The following is a 21,315-nucleotide window of genomic DNA, read 5'->3' as shown; positions in this document are numbered from 1 at the left end:
GATATTAACACTGCTTCTCACCTGCCACGGTAAATAAACTTCATTGGCTCTACAGCTAAAACAGTAGCTATGATGTCATCAGTGTTATGTTTCCTTCCACTGACTTGCATTAGACCATCTCGAGTACCACAAACAAACACAAGTCCTCCCTTACAAATACAATAAGAATATTAGCTAACAAATATTAATCTTCTCTTACATATATAACACTCATACTAGGAAATAAGTTATAGATATATACTTACTGAGAGTGAGCCAGTACATATTGCCGACAAACATATTCTCTCTCCCTCTTGATAAGATAGAAATAAAATCATTGTGTGTAAAACAGATACACCAAAGTTCCTCGGTAAAATAAAACAAACAATAAAGTCATACCTGATAGACATACTTAACAAAACCAATAAACATGTTAAAATAATATATGGAATAAAACAAGTGTCAGACTTTATCACATACCCTGTAATGTTTTGTAAAATGGCTTTTAACTTTTGTTAAGTTTGAGAAAGCATCACAGTGGCTTTTGGTATTTATTTAATAGTTTCTACTTCTGTTCAAATTGAGCTTTTAAATTCAAAATACATACATATAAAACTTGTACTATGATACTTCTAAGATAGAAATTCAAAATACAAAATGTATATATAAAAAAAAGCATAGTGATACTGTAAACCAAATTAATAAAATGATGTTTCTGCTAAAGTTAGTTTAAAATGCCTAAACTTCTACCTTTTGTGTTAAGTGAACTGTCTGTTTAGTAAACTGACCAAAAACAATATATTGTTTTATACAATATATACAAGAGCTCTTGTATACAAGAGCTTAATGAAGTGATTTTTATTTTGGGGTTGATTGAAAAATGTACCATGTTTCCCACAACAGAACCATTTAATTTTGCTTATAATTCATCGTTTGTCTATTTACAATATATGCTACATTAGCATAATGTGCTTTCATACACAACTATTAACTGTGTATTATTTTTTAAATGTTGGTTTGTGAATTTAATCCAAAGCCATTCAAGAGCTATCTGTTGTAGACACCCATAATTTCGAAGAGACAGGCTACATTTTACCAGTGTAAGTTTGAACATCACATTATGAAACTTTTAAAGCTGAAAAGGTTAACCTGCTTGGTGATGTATTTGAATCTTCCATCCCACATGTCGCAAGTCAAACACACTAACCACTAGGCCAACTTCCAAGCTCTTCTTCTTTAAGGTAAGGTATGATTACTACAATTCATCCATCACAATTAAACATGTTTTACTTTATTACATAATTGGTTGTCATAGTACTATCTCACAGTTGAATAATGCTTATTATAATCATCATACAAAAATAACTTGCCTAGCAGTGACAATAATTAACTCTAGCCTACATGTCTTGCAATATCCCAGTTACTTTAAATATTAAAGATTTTTAACGATTCAAAACAACCGTCACAAAACTCAGAGGAAAAAAAAACGATAACAAACTTACAGGTCCAAGAAAGCCTAACAGACCAGTCCTTACAAAGTTCTGTTCACTCACTAGCCGTCCATCTGGATGTAATGGTTGGATCTTGGGAGAAAACAAATTTGTTGTGAGATGATATATGTAACATTAGAAGAAAAATATGAAAAACATATACTCAACAGACGTAAAATCAAGCAATTATCACACATATTTCAATAAATCATAAAATTAATTACAGTTTTGTTGTAAGACTATAAATCTGAATAATTCTAATGATTTATGTTTAAAAGAAATTGATCAGCTGATTAATAGAACTACATCAATTATTTATGTTTCTAGAGATATTATTCTGAAGTTGCAAGAAAAGTAGCCAGTACTCAACAACTTCATTGTTTCACACTTTAAGAACAATGTTTAAACTAGTAGAAGAAAAAAGAAACTATCAAGTGTCATTTTGAAAAAAAACAAACAAAATAATATCTGTTAATTTGGGGGGTAAAAATATTTTCACGTGTTAATTTGGGGAAAAAACAAAACAATATCTGTTAATTTGGGGAAGAAAAATATTTTCACATGTTAATTTGGAAAAAAAAATACTTTCATGTGTTAATTTTTGGAAAAAACTATCATGTCAATTTGGAAAAAAAAACTATTATGGCAAACCATGTATGATGATTTAATGCAAAAAAAATGAGATTAATTCTAAAGAACTTATCTACAAATTACTCTTGTTTCAAAAATATGTTTTGAGATATAGGTACTTTTTTTTCATTTCAGGTTATTTCAGTGCAATGTAACTTTCACACTCATATCCATGCTTTAATCTAATCTTCTTAATAATTCCAACTAATTCTGTACATTTTCAAATTTTAATTACCTTATAATTTGTTTATGCCAGATACATAGATTAAAATGCCCATAGTTATAAAGTTACATCAGTATGTAATGATGCTAGGCTCAACTGGTTAAACACTGGAACCATAGTTTAGATTATGTATCCAACAATAAACAAATTGTAATTTTTAATAACATAGTAATTCTTTTACTTATCTTTACATTATAGTTACCTTTCAAACACAATTTGTTAGAACTCAAATTTCCAATAAAGATACATATAGTTACCTTAAATATGCTATTTGTGAGACCTTGAAGTCCCCAGTAAGCACTCCCAGTCATTAATGAACTTACACACAGCTCCCCTACTTCATCAGTTTTACAGAGATAAGGTTGATCATTTACCTTCACAACTGCTACTACAGCTATAAAAAAAGAACAGAAAATGTAAAGATATTACTTAAATGATGCTCTAGAATGTAATAAGATTTTCCAGATGTTTTCACAATTTCAAATATTAGGATATAGCAATATACATAAGACTTGTAGATAAATTAAGAGTACTTGTTCAAAATATTTTATTATTACATAAGACACATCATACGTTCTAACTATAAATGATTAAATACAGGAAAAAGCATTTCTCCTAGAAAATTAACAAAAATTCTCACTTGAATGTAAAATAAGGCTAAATGTTTGTCAAACAGCTTGAACTTTTTACAAATTATAACACAACATTTTAAGAACTGCTGTTATCTAATTTAAACTGTGATAAATGGTGCTAATAATCTAGACTGCAAGTGGTAATAAATTTATTTTCACTTAACTAAATAAAAGAATTTTGGAAATTTTTCTGCTAAGCCAGTTGGTTCCCAAATACTTTTATTTGAAGATCATCATATATATATACATACATACATACATACATAAAGTAAGTGGCAGAGGTCTGTATTCCATATTATAGCACTATACTTTTATCAAAAAATCAGCACATAATATTTGAAGTATAATTCATATTAATGTAACTACAGGCTCAACTTACTGCATTTTAATGCAACAAGTGTACATGTAAAAATAAAATTCAGTAACCTTAAATTTATAAGAAATCCAGTTTGAGATCAACAGATAGCTTGAATGGATAACTCAAAAAATGTTATTATAAGTTTAACATAATAACAAACAACCAATATTAACAAGGTTTAGTTACTATGATACCAAAACCTTTTTTAAAGTTTTGTATATTTGTTAATGTGCTAAACTTGTACAGAATATTTCTGAACTGTTCATTAAAGCCACTTCTAGAACTTGTAATTTGTAATTCTATAACGTTTGTCAACTTTAGCGAAAAGTCAAGTTCAACTTTCATCCTGCTTCTGTAATTGCACTTCAGGGTTAAAAGTGATGAAAATCCTGTCTCCCACATGAAATGCTTTGTCTCCAAGTTCTTAGGAATCTCCAGTTCTTTAAATCAAAACTCTGATAGCGAATTTCTTTTAAACTTTGACCTTAATATTATACTGTGAAAAAGCTCAAACAAGAGCTTTCTTCCTTTGTACTTAAACCAGTAGACAGGTCATTTTATTTTACAATGTATAAAACTCCCAAGTAAATAATACCTTTTCCCATTTTAGCTGAAAAGCTACATAACACAAAGTTTTAGACTTTTCATTTAATTTGTATGTATTATTCCATTTTACATAGTTAAGTTTTCTTAAATCTTAAGTACTTTAGTCTCGTCCAGGACATACTATTTCTTCCTTTCCATAATTATTAAACCTTTCCACAGACCACATGAAAGAAGCTTGAAAACTGAAATTTAAGAACCTTTGTACAGACATGTTATATTAAGAAAAAACAAAAAATACCAATCAAAATTAGTGTCAAGTTAAAATTATGAAAAAAAAAATTGGTTGTTTAAGAAAAGAATAAAATGACTACAGTAAGGTCTAAACAAAGAAATAAATTTTATGACCCTAATTCCCAAGTAAGTATTATAATACTCACATCACTCTGTAAAAGTACATCCAACAGTGATTTCAATTTTTTATATACCAATACATTAATATGTTAGTTATCCTCACTGAAGTTGAATAACTTTAAAAAAAAAAAAAAAACTTCAACAAATTGTGCTTTTCTACAAACAATGTTTTCTGTTCTTATAACACAAGAAAACTAACCACCAGGCATGACTAGTCCACAGTCTTGTAAAGTGAGGGAAGTAAGGCTGTTTTCCTGATCCACCCGAATTACTCCGTAACTTAAAGCTGACATAGACAGCACTCCTCTACCACTAGATCCAGGTCCAGTTCGACCAGGTCTAAGAATTTAAAACAAAGTCTAACTTTGAAGTTATATTTCTACACCATTTTTAAGAAACAACAATTTCACTGACTACTCGAATATGTTAAATCACAGAAGGCAACCAAACTTGCCACTATATATGTAATTTATTTTAACCATTAAATTACAGACTTATTTGTACATTTGTTAAAAAAAACAGGAACAAATCACTTATTCTCTCTGAAAAATAGAAAAGAAAACCCAGCAATAATTGATCAAATGATTTATTATATTACACTGGCTTTCACAGAGAGAACTGTGTATTTCACTTCCAGTTCAAACTTTATTCCCATGAGAAAAACACTGACTAGTAAAGCATAATTTTTTAATAAGTCTTGTCACCAGAAAACTATAATGTTTGTAGAAAATTTTCAATTTTTTCATGTTCATATTCTACATTATTTGGTGCATTAATTAATTAAGTAAAGAATTATTAGCGCAGTAGTACCATTAGCATAATAATACAGAATTAAGTTTTTACCAACAGTCGACAGCAAAAAAAATAAATACTATATTTCTTGTATTTTACATGTATTCGTTGTTCATGTAATAATAATATTGATATAAAATTTATATAATAATAAATAAAGAATATATATGTAAATATAGAATCTTCTTAGGTTAGATACAATAAATAACGAAAAAAAAATTTCATGAATTACATCTGCAAGAAACTTGCAACTAGCCAACAAGTTCCTGCAATTCAGTAGGGTAATGTGAACTATACATTGGCATGTTACCCATGTTATTTACAACTTGTACGGTAGGAATAGTAGCTACAGTTCAAAAAACCAATAAAACAATAAATTTTAAATAGCAATAGATGTATACTGTTATGAATTTAAAGATATTAAGAATAAACAAATACAGCTTCATGTTACACTCTGAAGTCATTGTAAAAATAAAAGATACTTTCGATTTATTTAATTTTTTTTATTTTGGTCATTACAAGGTTGGTTACATTGACCAACCATGATTTACAGAAAAAAGCAAAACAAAAAAACTTCAAAATTTATTTAGGAGATTTTACAGATTATACAAACAAAATGCAAACATTTTCAGATGAATAAAACAAATTTTAGTGTTAAAATAAAAATCACTCTGCACTTTGCAGTCAACCCTTTAACTCCACATATTCAAGGAAAAATATTTAGTAAAAATACTTCATTAAAAATTCTGATTCTTTTGTTTACATAAGACTCTTAATGCTTATTGAAATCTTGTGATATTTTGCAAAGATACATAAAAAATGTTACAAGTTACAGTATAGAAACTATAAAGATAGATTTGAGGTCACACATCACTCCTTCAGCTGAGCCAATATTGAAGATGTTAAACATTTAACTTGTATTTTCATTTATTAACTTTTTCAATTTTTTTTTATCATTACTTAAATATGGTAAATATTTTATTTTCATTTTATTAATAATCATTTTTAACTTCCAGGTTCCAAATGAGTAAATTGGTGATTATGGTTGAAGAAGCAATTTTGTAATTCTGACTTAGATATATGGTACATTGTACAAACAGAGGTTTACATAATAAAAGCTTTACCTTCTGACAGCTACAGTGAGACATTCTCCTGTAGCAGCACAAGGGCAGATGGCATCAGGCCGTAACCCTCTACTGTGGAAGACACTCATAAACTGATCACAGGATGACAAAGACCCTGGAAGATAGTTAAAGAACTCACTTCAGAAAACTGACATTAACCAAATATAAGTAAACCTTCCACAGATTTTCTGATATGAGGTACTATTGGAATTTAAAAGTGGATTAGATCTTCAAACTAAAATTAACATTTTTCTATTCAAAGTTGAGTATAAAAATGACTTAATAATAGCAAGTATCCTTTAACACCATTACTAAAATTCTTTTCTTCTGTCTAACATATTCAAATACATAACTTATGAACAATATTTGCGAGAAACACCTGATATTAAAGTCTTACGATATCACTTGTAAGAATTAGACCCATCAGCCACAAATAATGTTATGGTACATTTGTACTTTTGTGATCCAACTTACATGGATTAGATCCATCAGCCACAAGCAACATCCTTAAAGAACTCAGGTTAACATCCTTATGATCCTTTGAAGCTAGTAAACCCCAGTGTAAATCACGAGACTTACATATAGCGGAAGTAGCTAAAAAGGAAGTGAAGGAATAGGAATATTTAATATTTGGCAACATATACTCTTAACACTCATAAAGAATATGTTATCAGAGGGTGATCTTACCATGCATAAAAAAATAACACATTCTTCATACTGAAGTGAGAGTTTGTTTCTTTTTCTAATTTTGCACAAAGCTACACTACGGCTATCTGCGCCAGCCGTTCCTTGTTTAGTAGTGTAAGTCTAGAGAGAAGACAGCTAACCAACACCATTCACCACTAACTCTTAGGTTACTCTTTTATCAATGAATAGTGGGATTGACTGTAAAATTATAGAGTCCCCAAAGCTGAAAGGGGGAGCATATTTGGTGAGAGGATTTAATCACACACATGGCAAGTCAACTATTCAAAGCACCAGACCATGTGAGTTCTTATGGCATAAAAAAAGACAGTTGACAAAATTATTTGTATTATTTGTATTATTTTCAGGAGGTGGCGCCATGTATCAAAGCCTACGAAAAGCGTGATAAATGGCAGATTTTGTATGATCAAATAATTTCTTCTGGACATTTTTTCATACAAATTAAGATATTAAATGTAATTTTCACACACTACAATCTTTATAACAGTTCATATTAGCAATATCAACATGAATATTTACAGTTTTACAATTACTCATACAATTTCTTTTATAACCTACTTGTAAGAAAACTGTCTTGTAATGAAATCCACAACAAATATCTTCAAGTTTTTACACTTCTTATTTTAATAATTTTGTTTTGGTATTCTTGAAATTAAAAATTGAAGAAATTTTGGAGATAGCATATTTAACTATCAAGCATGGATTGATGCATCCCATCTGAAAAGTAAAATTAAACCACTGAATTAAAGACATATAGACATTCTTTCACACATTTAAAAAACATACTTCAGGGTTTATGTTTATTGAAAAAAGCAACTACTTAGTTAACGTTATGTATAAAAATAAAAAACACATACTTTAAATTATGATTGATTTAGCATGCTCTCAAGTATTGTTTTTATCTCAGCATAAAGCACTCAAAATCCTCAGAGGAATGTTCAATCAGTTGTAAAAAAATAGTTAATTTGACCTTATAGCTTCAATACAAGTGTATATGTATTCATTTAGCCCTTCTTCATCAGATCAGGGTTCAAAAACCATGTCACTGCATTTGTTGCATTCAAAATTTTACAGAATTACTATTTTATAAATTTGTCAATAAATTTGGAATCAATCTATAGAATATATAATATTAGTTTGAATTATAAAAGTTAATTTCTTAATTTAAAAGTGAATATTAAAAACATTTAAATATAGATTTTAGTGAGTCCTGTGGTATACGTTGAATGCAGTTTAAAATTACATGTTTGAGATATCAAACATATAACTTGTATAAATTAAGAACTCAAATTACTAATACTGATAAGCTGTGACTGAATAAGAATCTCATAACTATTTTGCTGAGAAATAGCTTATGTACCAATCAAATACAGTGACCACTTTCACCTCTTTCCATTTTCTGAAACAGTTCCTTTTATACTCTTACTACATACAGTGTATGACATGTGAATAACCTATCAACAACTTAGAATATCCCCAAATTGGCTTTCTCCCCATCATTGTAATCTTAGAATTCATTTAATCCAAGTTTACAAAGAGGTAGGTTGTGTCCTTAGTCTCCTCAAAGTTTCATATTTTCATAAATTGAAATACATCTTAGTTACTATGGTTAATAAATTATAGTAGGATTCTATGATATCAGTGTAGTTATTTATGATTTTTGGTTATTCAATTGTACATATAAAACCTAAGAGAAAAATTTGACATCCTCCATATGCAAAACTTGAAAGGCTTAACAACCAAGGTCTAGCAACAACTGAGAACAAAGGATGTAGCATAAAGAGAATTGTTTGCTTTACCTCTTGATTTACTTTCTATACTATAAGAAAAATTAATTTAACAATTTATTTCTAAATAATAATAATAATATATATATGGTCATGGTGACATAAGAGCACATTCATCACATGACTGGAAGCTATGCAATGTTAGGTAGGCATGACTGGAAAGTTAATATATTAGAAAATAAATATATATTGTTAATGTATAGCATTATAAGACTTAGCCTATTTAGACTAAGCCTTTGTATTTTTCTGTTAAAATGTGTAGTGATTTTGTCATGAAAAAAGCATAATTTATATTTACTTCCTAATTGTTTATGATGGTTATGAGGTTGGTTAAGCGACAAACTCCACATAGTTAGAGTACATAAAATATAAAGTCTTACTGAATACAAACATTTGAAACATATTTAAGATGTTTTAGAAGTTATACAAATAATATTTGAGATTTTGGGGATGAAGAATAGATTTTTTAATCACAACATGAAATCACTTTGCACTCAGACTACTGACAAAACAAACTCTATTTTCACAAACAAATATTTAGTAAAAATATTCCATTAAAAAATCTGAGATTTTGCATACAAAATACTCCTAATCTTTACTAAAAGTCCACCAAATATTGTGAAGGTGCATATGATGTATCAAAAGTTAGTGCAAATACTTAATGTATGCAAATGTATAGACAAATTCAAATATATTATATACTAAGCCTGTTGCAAAATGATTAAAACAATCAGTTTTTCTTAACTTCTGCTATCATGATGAAATGTAACTGCTTATACTTTAAGAAATCGCATGCTAATGATCTCAACTTTAAAAGCCAATATGGCTTCCAGCTCGATGATACATTGCTAAAAGAAAAGAATAACTTCAGCCAATATTAAAGTCTTGATTTGAAGTTGTAAAAAGCTTGCTTTATCCATTTTGTAGTTACAGTTATGATGTTGCAGTCTAATAGAAAATGTTTTCCATGAAGTTAATTTTAATTAAATAATTTTCACTCATCATATCTCATTTCATTTTGCCAATAAGACTGGTGTGTTAGGATGTATTTACATTAGTCCTTACTAGCATATGTAACTGCTTGAATGGGCAAAAGAAATAACTGAAAGGAAATGTAATATATACATAAACATACCAATATAAAATGGATTTAAAGTTTACTACATATACATGAATCCTTTTAATTAACAATACAAAAAAGTTCAACTTGTTTGTATTTTTTGCTTGAAGTCAAATAAAACTTACAGAGAAGCCTTATAAGAATGTTTGTTTGTTTTGGAATTTCGCACAAAGCTACTCAAGGGCTATCTCTGCTAGCCGTCCCTAATTTAGCAGTGTAAGACTAGAGGGAAGGCAGCTAGTCATCACCACCCACCGCCAACTCTTGGGCTACTCTTTTACCAACGAATAGTGGGATTGACCATCACATTATATGCGCCCACGGCTGGAAGGGCGAGCATGTTTTAGCTCGACGCGGGCTCGAACTCGCGACCCTCGGATTACGAGTCGCACGCCTTACGCGCTTGGCCATGCCAGGTCCTATAAGAATGTAGGGAAACATAAAAAAATGTTAAAAGTAAAATATAAGGGTAAGCATTTTTAATTTTATTTATAACAAATACCAGGGAATCTTTTCAACTTTACAAATTCATATAGATATGAAATATCAGAACAACACAGTTTATTTATAAAAGCTGTATAAACTTTAGAAAGTCTTTCTGCAGTTCCTTAAACTTTTATGGACTAATGATTTTTTTTAATGTAAAAAACAAAACATAGAGCAGATGCTACAAATTGACACGTTGGCATGTGACATTTACATTAATATTCTTTAACTGAACGTAATGGCCAAAATTTTAACACTTAAGAAACACTGTTTTTAAAGCAATTAATTTGAGAGATGTGACTGAAGCATAAAATTTTTTAAACTTCATATACCAACCTTTGAATTTTGTTATCATTAACATCCATGAAGCTGGATTAATTTTCATAAGTGAATATGGAATAAAGATTACATGCATGCCATTGAAGACACTCTGCAAAATAAAATAATGCATATATTAAAATAAAATCTTTACTAAAAAAGCATCTTTTGCACTTTCAAAAAACTGAATTAATCTAGTGGTGCAACATGACCTGTTGCTCCATGGTGCTTACTAATAATGTATTCATTACTGTCAATTCCTATTAAAAATATTTTCATACAAGTGCTATCATATCTGTACTACACTTAACCCTTTCCTGCCAAAGCACACCAGAGAAAATATGAAGATCAGGTTTTTTAAAAATTGTACTTTATGCCCACAATTAAATAATTATAATTAAAATGCTGAGATTTAAAAGTTCATTTGATTCAAGTTTTATTAACAACTGCTTTTGATAAAATAATTAAAAATAGAAATAAAAAATCTAGCTTAATTGTCATTTTTGATACCCTGTCAGATCTTTTATACAGTTGTAGAATTTCTTTTGTTGCTTATATATGAAAACAATAATTTAAAAGTTGCTATAACACCTAAGTTGACTGGATGCATTTGTAGGTGGTACAGGAGTTTTCACTGTCATTTAGTTATGGTATTCTCTTACTTGTAAGCCACAGAAATGTATTAAATTAACTTAATTAGTTTCCCTGATGATTCATTTATTTTATTAAAGTAATTTTAATTGTCTTGGCATTTAATAAAATAACCAAGCAACATTAACATCATGTTTTCACCCATCCAAAAAGGCAAGTTAACTCAGTGTTTTTTAACACATTTAATACATTATTTTAGGTTTACCATAAATGGGTTTTATGTATAAAACACAGATAAATATTCTCTATCTGTTTTAACTGTAATACTTTATACAAGTTTTCATTTATTCTCTTGACAGGTTTGTTTAACATGTGTATTAATAAGGTCTAATAACTGTAAAAGTACCCATGCCAACAAGTATATCAGCAATTATGCAAAACATGCACAACAGCTTAATAAATATATAAATTTCTTGGTAGTTTTGTTGTACTAAAATCATAAATTGACCAAGAAAATGAAATTTATGTTTCAAAAGGTGTTATGGATTTCATGTAATGTATTTCACATGCATGTTTCAAATTTTGTGACTTGAATGAGTTATTAATAGTTATTTACAAAAATATAACATACTTTATATTAGCTTTTAGTGTTATATGGGCTACAATTTAAAAATTTTTTGTCTTCAAAATTAGTCAATGCAGCTGACCATTATTATAGAAAACAAGCATTTGTTATAAAAATAAGAATTCTCATTTGAAAATACCAAGTGAATATATGATTATTTCAAAATTTGAATTTAGTGCATGATCCTCGAAAGAAAAAAAAGAAACAAAATAAGAAATTATTTAACAAAATGAAACAACCTTTGGTAACAATATATATATCCATACACACACAAACATATAATTAAAATAATTCAATGGAAACTATTAGTCTGGTTCTACTGAACTTTCTTTTCCACAACTAATCTACATCCACAAAAATAGTAGAGAGATCAAAATACTTACAGTATGAATGCTATGCCATAGCCCAACCTCTCTTTTGAAGTCTAAAACACAAACCATCACCTCTCCTATAATAATAATAATGTAAAATAAAACATTTTTCAAATACAATACCAAATATTCTAAAAGCAAAAGAAGACATTCTTAAAAGTTAAAGGTAGCTTTCAAATATACACATCACCGTAACAAAATACTATTCTCTGGATATTTCTGTTACATTTATTTGTAACAGTGAAATTAACAGTATTCTATATTTTACAACACTACACACAGATCAAATTCACTTACTAAAAACAACCTTAAGATGTTAAATTCAAAACAGATAAAAAAGAATGAACAAAGTCTTTGAAAACCATCTATAAATTACTTTTCAGTTTAAAAGCAAATACTGTACTTTTAAGGAATCAGAGAAATAATATTAACAAAGGTGTTATTAGTTCACATACCTTCAGTATAATTACAAGCTGCAGTCAGAGCTCGACAATGGTTTGTCAAAGCTGACCTAGTTATTGTTACACCTTTCATTGAACCATCTTTGTCAATAGTGTACTAGAAGAAAAAAAAATAAACTAAAACTAGATTTAAAACATATGTAACATTTTTTAATTATATAAAACTGCTTGAGATGGACGTTTTCACTTCAAAAACTAAAACACAAGTTCCTGCTGTTAGCACAAAGAAACATTTTAACTTCGTACATAACTGAAAAACATAAAAATATTCTATCCATAGCTAATATACAAATAAGAACAATTCACACTAGCTTTTAAATACAATCTAACTATTACAGACAAATTACATAAAGTATACAATGTGAAGCTAATGTTGTTATTTAACTTTTTAAATCCCTTTTTAGATTTAAGCATATGTAAAAACAATGTTAAATTATCCAAAATTTTGAGATGTTGTCTTCGTGGAAGAAACTTCAAAAACCAAACCTCCCAAAAATTAAGACCTCTGACACTTTCTAAGTGTATCCTTTTATGCAAATAACAGTCAACAGACATTTTACAAATAGCAATAGTCCTTTTAAGGAGAAAAAATGATAAAATAGCTTTTACTTTTTTGCATCAAACTATATAGTAGCACATTTCTAGAAAATGTAAAAATCATAACTACATATGATGCTAACTGTCAATCAGAAATTCGACAGATAAATGATTGGACCAAAAAAACAATTAAAGTCAGCAAACTGTGTTATAAAAAGTTCTCATTCTTAAAATCTCAATCACAAAATATTATCTTATAGGAAAAACCACCCACACACCTCTATGTAAGCAGCAGCTTCTTCTGTTAACCTAGGAGGAGGCATCCAGTCTTTTGGAGGTCTGCTTAGGTGTTCCGTAATAAACCAGTAAAGTCTTGGCCACCCTTCCAATAAGTAAATTGCATCATTATACTATTCATACTTTTATCAAATCTTAATTAGTTCACCCAGGTTGAATTTATTTATTCTTAACTATATGGTACCTCTTCCAGTGTAAGTAGTATTAGTACAATCAGCTATTTTTAAAACCTAGAACAATAAATAGGAGTTCATATACATTTGCAATTAACAGCTTGATATAAATTCATATTAAACCATTAGTGGAAGTACATATAAATCTTAAGAATTACAAAAACAACAGTTAAATCTCTAACAAAAATTGATGAAATATATTCCAAATTAACTTGACTGTATAAGTAAACTGAATTCTAAACACTGTTCTACATCTTGAATACAGATTTGACTACAACAGTGATTAAGGGAAGGAAGGTTAATTACTCTAGTGATCTAAAATACCATTAAAATACTCAAAATTAATAAAATTCTCAATAATCTTCACTTTGGAAGATAATTTTATAAGAAACTGTAAATAAGACATAAAATAACAATTCTAATATAAATATATCACATACCATACTTTCATCTTGACTTATTACAAAGGGGTAAAAAATAACCATTACAGATACAACATATGCATGTGTGTACTAACAACAATTTTCCTTAACAGAAACAAAAGTAACAAATATTTCTCTAAATTACAAAAACATACGTCTATGACAAACTCCCTTATCAAATATACACATCAAATTAATAATTCAGTACAAAGTTATGTCTGTTGAAAATTAAAATTAATTGGAGCATAAACTGACATAAACTAGTTCATATAAACTAAAATAAAATTTAATTTATGATGTGAAATTTTATCTATCAAACAGAGTAATATGCATGTAAATGAACAGTAACTCATTTATTAATACATCTTTACAAGAAATAATTTTGACTGAATAATTTGGTTCATGAGATTTCCACTAAATCACCTTTGAATGTATGTATTTCTCCTGTAGCAGTCTTAGGCAGTCCTTTATAGCAGGCTTCAGAAGTTAAGGCAAAGCTCACTCCACAGTTACCTAACAAGAACCCTATCTGTTGAGAATCTGCATCCTGAAGAAATGACAAATTATGTTCAAATATTTTATGCATAACAAAACAATGTCTCAGAACAATAAACATAGTATGAAATACCAAAAAACAAGACATTTCAATATTTACACAGCAAATAAACCAAATTTAATTTACGATCTGGGAATATATGGAACTTCTTAATTTGCACACAGACAACAATACATATACATAAAAAATTAACTGTACTTCACAAAGAAAGTATACCATTAAATGTCTATGATAATACAACTTGGTCATTAACTGCATTGCAAATATGAAAATATTTTTCTAGGCTCATTTCTCCATATGATCTACAGCAGAATGACAATCATTTGATGAAAAGGTTTCATAGATCCACAAATATTCAAATTAAATTTCGTTCTTTCTGCCATTTTTTTTAAATGTATTAACTTCAACATCTTTAGAATGCACACCAAAATGGTACATTGTGTGGTCCATGGATAATAACCTTCAAAATATTCTTTAAAAAATTCTGTTATGCATACAGATACTGCATGAAACACACCTCTCAGCATTATGAACTTATAATATGACAGCATTATCCATAACATAAATACTACAGGTCAATAACCTTCTATACAATCATTAACTACCATTCTGGATTTACACTATCTAAAACTCAATTTCAAATTAAAAAATAAAATTGAACATTATAGTTTTTATATATTTCTTTAAATCTATCTATACATCACTGAATAAAAACAGACATCATTAACACATGTACATTCATTATGATTGCAACATTAAGCTTACACAATAGTTAACTAATGTGAAAATATATAATCACAAAGAATTGTTTACCACATGCAACCTCACAGATGAAACTTAGTGCACCACTGAGTGTACAGTGATGTCGAGAAAACCCACTTGTAAAGAAAAAATATACATGTAAAAACAACTTGTTTGGGTTGAGAAAATTTTTTACATATATATTGAGTACAGTTTAAAAAAAAAGAAAGTTGAGGCCTTAAATTAATTCTCAATTTCTAAATATATAAATTGTTTTTACTTTTATAGAATTCTCTGTATTTTCTTAAATACTTGCTATACTAAAACACTTATTAATCACAATGTACTTGATATTAGGAGTCATTATGATGAATGAGTATCTAAACATTCAATACAATTGTGTTAAAACCACAGGTATGTGACAGTATTAAAGCTGTCTAGCACTTTACTGCTTGAATAAAAATAAAATATCATTATTTACCCTTCTTGTAAGAGGAACTTCAATGGGCACTGGAATTACACCTGCAGTGAGGCACCCATGGAAAGCACACATGAATGAAACTGGGTCATTGTTAGGATAGACAAGTGCAACCTGTAGATTGGGACATACATTCCTTTTCAAATTCAGTTTGAATATTAAAAATGATTTTTTAAAAACAATAAGACTTGTATGAAATATCAGTTTGATGTAAATCATAATGATTGTTTAGTCAAAAACAGTATCAACTACAACTTTAGCTATACAACATGCATGTATACTAATGATGGATGTAGGCTTGAATTAGGATATTTCATTTTCAGAACCTAATTTGGTGTGACTAAATCACATACAAAACACAAGCAGGAATACAATACAGTTTATTGTTAAAACAAGTTTATTCAAATGAAGTTAATTTATCCAAGATATTCCTGACATAATTTTTTTTCCCCATTAAGGTGATTAAATGATTTTGAGTGTGTGTTAAAGAAAATTCATGAACAGTATGTTTTAGGTTGTTCTTCAAACAACATGCCCTACTTGTAAAAAATATACACTTATATCACAAATATCTCAACAGAAATAATGTGTATGTATACTTTTCAAAAGTTACTCTAATATATTATTCCAAAGTAAGCATTCAAAATATCATGCACCAGCATGTAAAAATGTTCACTAATCACAATGACTGGAAGAACATACTCTATCTCCTGGTTTGATTCCAAACTCTCCTTTTGGTCCTGCTTTGTTCAAAATATTATATGCTATTTTGTGTGTACGACTTAGCAATTTTCCTGGTAAAAAAAAAAGAAAGAAGAAAGAGTAAAAAATATAACTTAAACAACTGCAAAACAAAAACATTAAAAAGGCTTCCATTCAGTTATTTTTTCTTAAACAGACATTAATAAAATATTTTAAAATTAAAAACAAATATGGATAGCTTTTATACCAAAGTTTTCTTTAACTTGAACAACACACGAATCCTCACAATATAATATCTCAGTAAACCAAGTTACTATAAAATTTTCCTCTGTTGCCACCTAGACTTTTCTTATTAATGCTTGAAAAGTGCAACCAGTACAGTGTTGTTACGAAACTTTTAAGCTGTACTTACCATATGTAAGAGGATTCGAAATTTTCCCATTTGTATCTAAAACAGTAACAACTGGAGCTTTGAAAGTAGCTGACCCATACCTCTGGATACCTGCTTCTAAGTTCTTGGGAAGACCAGAAGGTACCTATAATTGTAGTGACAGATTATAAACATGAAGTTTTGTTTGTAAGATGAACACCAGAAAGTATCACAAATGCAATAAAGAACGTCAATATGACTTATTACTGGTGACTGTAATAAACCAGTAGTACTGATGACTTAAAGAAATATTTTCAACTATCTACATTATTATTAAGGCTTCTACGTTTACACGTGTATACGATGAAGGTTACAGTTTGTGGTGTATCCGTTTAGGATATTACAAAATACAAAACGTTTAATCGCTTAGGTCCTGCACTAAGTGTGAGCCAGTTGGTAACGTCATTAATTAATAAACATACGGTAGCTATCATTTGTGACAAAATATTTTCCCTACAGTCCCGGACAGTTTTCGCTGTTTTTTTACGATTTACTAACATTTGCCATATTGGCTCCTCGGATAACCTGCAACGAGTGGTGGATAAGATTGTACAAAATATTTCTGCAAAAAGAATTATGCCATAAATCGTTTTCTAAATGGCAAATGCAAAGTGTTGTTGTCTTCTACCCAAACATCACTCAAAACACACTTCAGTAAAGATCCCTGACAGTACGCGCGTGCAGCTGTAAACATGGTCAAATCACGTGCAAACGATCTTGTAATTATTGTCTGGTATGAATGTGAAAATTGCCATGCGCACACACCCAAACCAGCCAACGGAAGTGGTACAAAATGGATTCTGCTAGTTCTAGGCCTGCTACCGCCAAACGTTCAAAAGTATGGGACCATTTTGAACGTGAAAATAACAACAAAGTGAAGTGTAAGTTATGTTTCACTCACCTTTCATTTTCTGGAGGTTCAACAGGAACAATGCTAAACCACCTTAAGCATAAACATAAGTGAATCCACTGTGAAGAAACAAAAGTTCAAACTAAAATCAACACATATAAAGCACCTGTATTATCAAAGGATAGGTGGAATAGCTGCACACAAAAGTTAGCTTTATTGTGTGCCGTGGACCCAAGGCCCGTTATCAATCTGTGAAGGACCCAGTTTCTGGGCGTTTCGTGGAGAACTAAATCCCAGTTACACTGTACCATCGAAACAAACGGTCACAAATCATCTGAAGAAAATATTTGCTACTGAGAAAGAGTTACTCATCAATGATATCCTGAATCACTGCACGGGTATTGACATGACGTCTGATCTATGGACAAGCCAGGCAACTGAAGCGTACATAACAGTTACGGGGCACTATCTTGATTCGAACTGGACAATGTTGTTTTAACCACAGGAGAAGTCACAGACAGACATACTGGAGAAAATCTGGCTAATGAACTGAGGTCAATCACGTCAGAATTTCACATACCACTGAACAAAATTACGGCACTCACAACAGACAATGCCAGCAACATGACATTGTGCTGCGACAATCTTGGCTGGCTGAGTGTGAAATGTTTCGCTCACACGCTACAGCTCTACATCAGATCTGCATTTGATAAAGTCAGATCAATTAACCACGCTATTGGCAGCGCCAAAAAACTAGTAACTTTTTTTCGAAAATCCGTGTTAGCTTCCAATGAGCTCACCCAACGTCAAAAGCAGATGGGATTACCGTACCATAGTTTGATCACAGACTGTGCAACACGGTGAAATAGCACGTACAAGGTGTTTGACAGACTTATAGAACAGAGACTTGCTGTATATGCAGTCTTGCACAGTAATGTTGTGAAGGACTCTCAAGCAAAGGTTCTTAACATTACTGATAAAGACTGGGAGGTCATTCAAGATATTGTTCCAGTTCTTCAGCCTTTATACATAGCCACAAGGGTTCTTTGCTCAGAACAATATCCAACCCTCTCTGGGGTGATGCCGATCGTGTACAGTCTGTTGGAGATCCATTTAAAGACATAAGACTCAGATTCCAATGTGGTTAAAAACTTCAAAGATGAAATCTCACAAGATCTGAAAAGGCGTTTCAAGACAGAAACTGAAGACATGTGCAAAAACATTAGAATGATGTGTTCTTTCATGGATCCCCGATACAAAGGATTGCCATTTTTGACACCAGCTCAGCGAGATGTAGTTCACCGAGAAATCATTTGTTACTGTCAAAAACTGGCACAGTCTGAATCACAAGTCACTGGAGTAGCAGCTGACAGGTCTGTTCCTCAACATCAGTCAGCCGAGGTGAATTTAAGTACCAAACCAGGCAGCAAACTATCACAAGACGACATGGCTTATTTGTTGGGTGATTTTTACGAACAAGACTGTTCTGTTGTTGTTCCTGATTCCCCCGAGGCTGAATTAGAACTCTACCTGGAGCAAACGCCAATCCCATGCAAAGAATCTCCGTTTGCCTGGTGGCGAAATGAACAATCATCGTATCCAACGATGTCTAAACTGGCTCAACGCTGCTCTCCATTCCAGGCACCTCTGTACCGTCCCGAGGGGTATTTTCCTGTGCTGGTGGTGAGTTCTTTATTTCTTTTATAAAACATTCACACTATATCACACATGTGGTTCATCATGATTATAGATATATACCGTTATCCGACATATCAGAATATGTTCTATTGTAAATACTTAAATGTTTCTATTATATGTTTATGCCAGGAACTGTTACAAAATTGAGATCGTCTCTTGGTCCCGACACAGTGGACATATTGATTTTTTTTAAACAAACGATTAAAAGCCAAAAACAATGCCAAGAGTGTGGATCATGTCTCCGTAAAACTTGAGGCTTCAACTCCCGATACAGCTACCAATCTCCCTGTCCCATCAAGCAAGAGCCAATGGATGTCAGTGTTGCACACTCCAGTGATGTTCCGGCTCTCCCTACTCTTGGAGGAGTCACTGACTTGGAGTAGGAGTGGGCCCAAAGTCCAACATATATATGTTTTCTACTGCACATTGTACCTTTCATATTCACTTCAATTAATGCATTGATGTTTTTGTAAACTTGTGTGGAAATAAGAACAATTTTCCGACATCATGTTTTTGTCGTTGTCTGTATGTGTCTGAGCATGAGCACTCCTGGTACTTGGGTTTTTCCCATTTTCAGTACACAGTTCAGAGCGATAATATTTTATCATTTGTATGGTGCAACGTAAATAAGATAATGTAATGACGCGATAAGATTGGCAGTAACAGAGTGAGGTAAAATGTTAAAACAAAACACGTGACACACCTGCAATTAATTTTCATTTTATTCATATTTCAAATGTGGCCAATATATTCACTGAACACAACACCAACATCAATTCCGTGTACACGGATAGTTTCGTGTATTGAGTGACGTGTAAACGTTTACAGAAATTAGTAAACGTAGAAGCCTTAATTATTATACATTAAAAATCTTAATTTAAATAATGATTATGTGAAGACTAATAATAATTAGTGATGAACATTTGAAATGCTTATGAAGGTCAAACTAAACAGTGCTCTTACTATGCAGTAATAGAAATATTTGAGTAAATAATTTCATCATTCATTTTTATCAATGTTAGTATGCCAAATATGAACACATTTTGGTTACCAAAAAATGTCAAATAAGAAAATGAACGTGCATAAATTTCACTACTATAAATTACAGTAAAACCTGTCTGAACAAGAAACTGCATAGGGGAGAAACCTATACAAGCCAGAAATATCAAAATTTTGCAGCATTATTTTAAGATTTCCCTTATAAAAAGCCCTCTCTATGGTGGGACCTGCATAACGAGAACATAAAACTATCTTTCACCTACCTCGTCTATCAACAAGTAGGATTGGAACCAGAGTAGTGGAAAAAAATATTCTTGATTAAATATTAATTTCTTATTTAATCTTTTTAAATATCAATAAATTCTTGTTTAAATAACAATTTGTTTAAATATTAATAAATTCTCAGACATTTTGTTACAGTAAGTATTGGTTAAATATATTAGGTTCTTTTTTCTGCTGTCATTATTTTTACAGTTAAATTAGATTCATGATTTCTAAAAATATATTTGTCTTTTAAGTGCAAAATTCTACTGTTTAAATAATTCCCATGAAAAAAAAAATCCTATCTTCCCTAATTTTAAAGTTTAGGGAAAGTTTACCATGGGTAATGGATAAAAGTGAAAATATGTGCCTTTTCAAAAATTTAAAGAAGAATCAATTTCCTGTGGAATGGAAAGCGAAAAATAAAGTGTGGGTAACAAAGTGCTATATTTGAGGAATTTTTGAACAAATTAAACAAAATAATGGAACAAGAAAATAGGAATATTCTACTTTTCTTAGTTA

The 21,315-nt window shown here is 30.2% G+C and overlaps 1 protein-coding gene and 1 pseudogene across 2 annotated transcripts in view; one reads left to right on the top strand and one right to left on the bottom strand.

Moving 5' to 3' along the window:
- Nucleotides 1-18,461, bottom strand: part of LOC143242018 (disco-interacting protein 2-like) — a 51,348-nt pseudogene extending 32,887 nt beyond the window's left edge. The window contains exons 1-17 of the transcript XR_013022384.1: nt 18,441-18,461; nt 17,887-17,954; nt 17,484-17,547; nt 16,968-17,091; nt 16,556-16,647; nt 15,857-15,967; nt 14,502-14,625; nt 13,465-13,568; nt 12,644-12,746; nt 12,201-12,265; nt 10,620-10,713; nt 6,660-6,779; nt 6,186-6,300; nt 4,469-4,608; nt 2,580-2,716; nt 1,482-1,562; nt 22-149 (exon numbers count right to left, since the gene is read on the bottom strand). The product of XR_013022384.1 is annotated as a disco-interacting protein 2-like (transcript). The remainder of the gene's footprint in view (nt 1-21; nt 150-1,481; nt 1,563-2,579; nt 2,717-4,468; nt 4,609-6,185; nt 6,301-6,659; nt 6,780-10,619; nt 10,714-12,200; nt 12,266-12,643; nt 12,747-13,464; nt 13,569-14,501; nt 14,626-15,856; nt 15,968-16,555; nt 16,648-16,967; nt 17,092-17,483; nt 17,548-17,886; nt 17,955-18,440) is intronic.
- Nucleotides 17,795-18,965, top strand: LOC143242016 (E3 SUMO-protein ligase ZBED1-like). The gene is made up of 2 exons (XM_076485359.1): nt 17,795-18,670; nt 18,758-18,965. Exons 1-2 carry the CDS (start codon nt 18,460-18,462, stop codon nt 18,958-18,960), a joined length of 414 nt encoding a protein of 137 aa, XP_076341474.1. The 5' UTR covers nt 17,795-18,459; the 3' UTR covers nt 18,961-18,965.
- Nucleotides 18,966-21,315: the final 2,350 nt, after the last annotated feature.

The sequence above is a fragment of the Tachypleus tridentatus genome, unplaced genomic scaffold (assembly GCF_004210375.1).
Source record: "Tachypleus tridentatus isolate NWPU-2018 unplaced genomic scaffold, ASM421037v1 Hic_cluster_1, whole genome shotgun sequence".
NCBI classification, from domain to species: Eukaryota; Metazoa; Arthropoda; class Merostomata; order Xiphosura; family Limulidae; genus Tachypleus; species Tachypleus tridentatus.
Note: the sequence above shows the minus strand (reverse complement) of the source record. Positions and strands in the feature narration are given on the sequence as shown.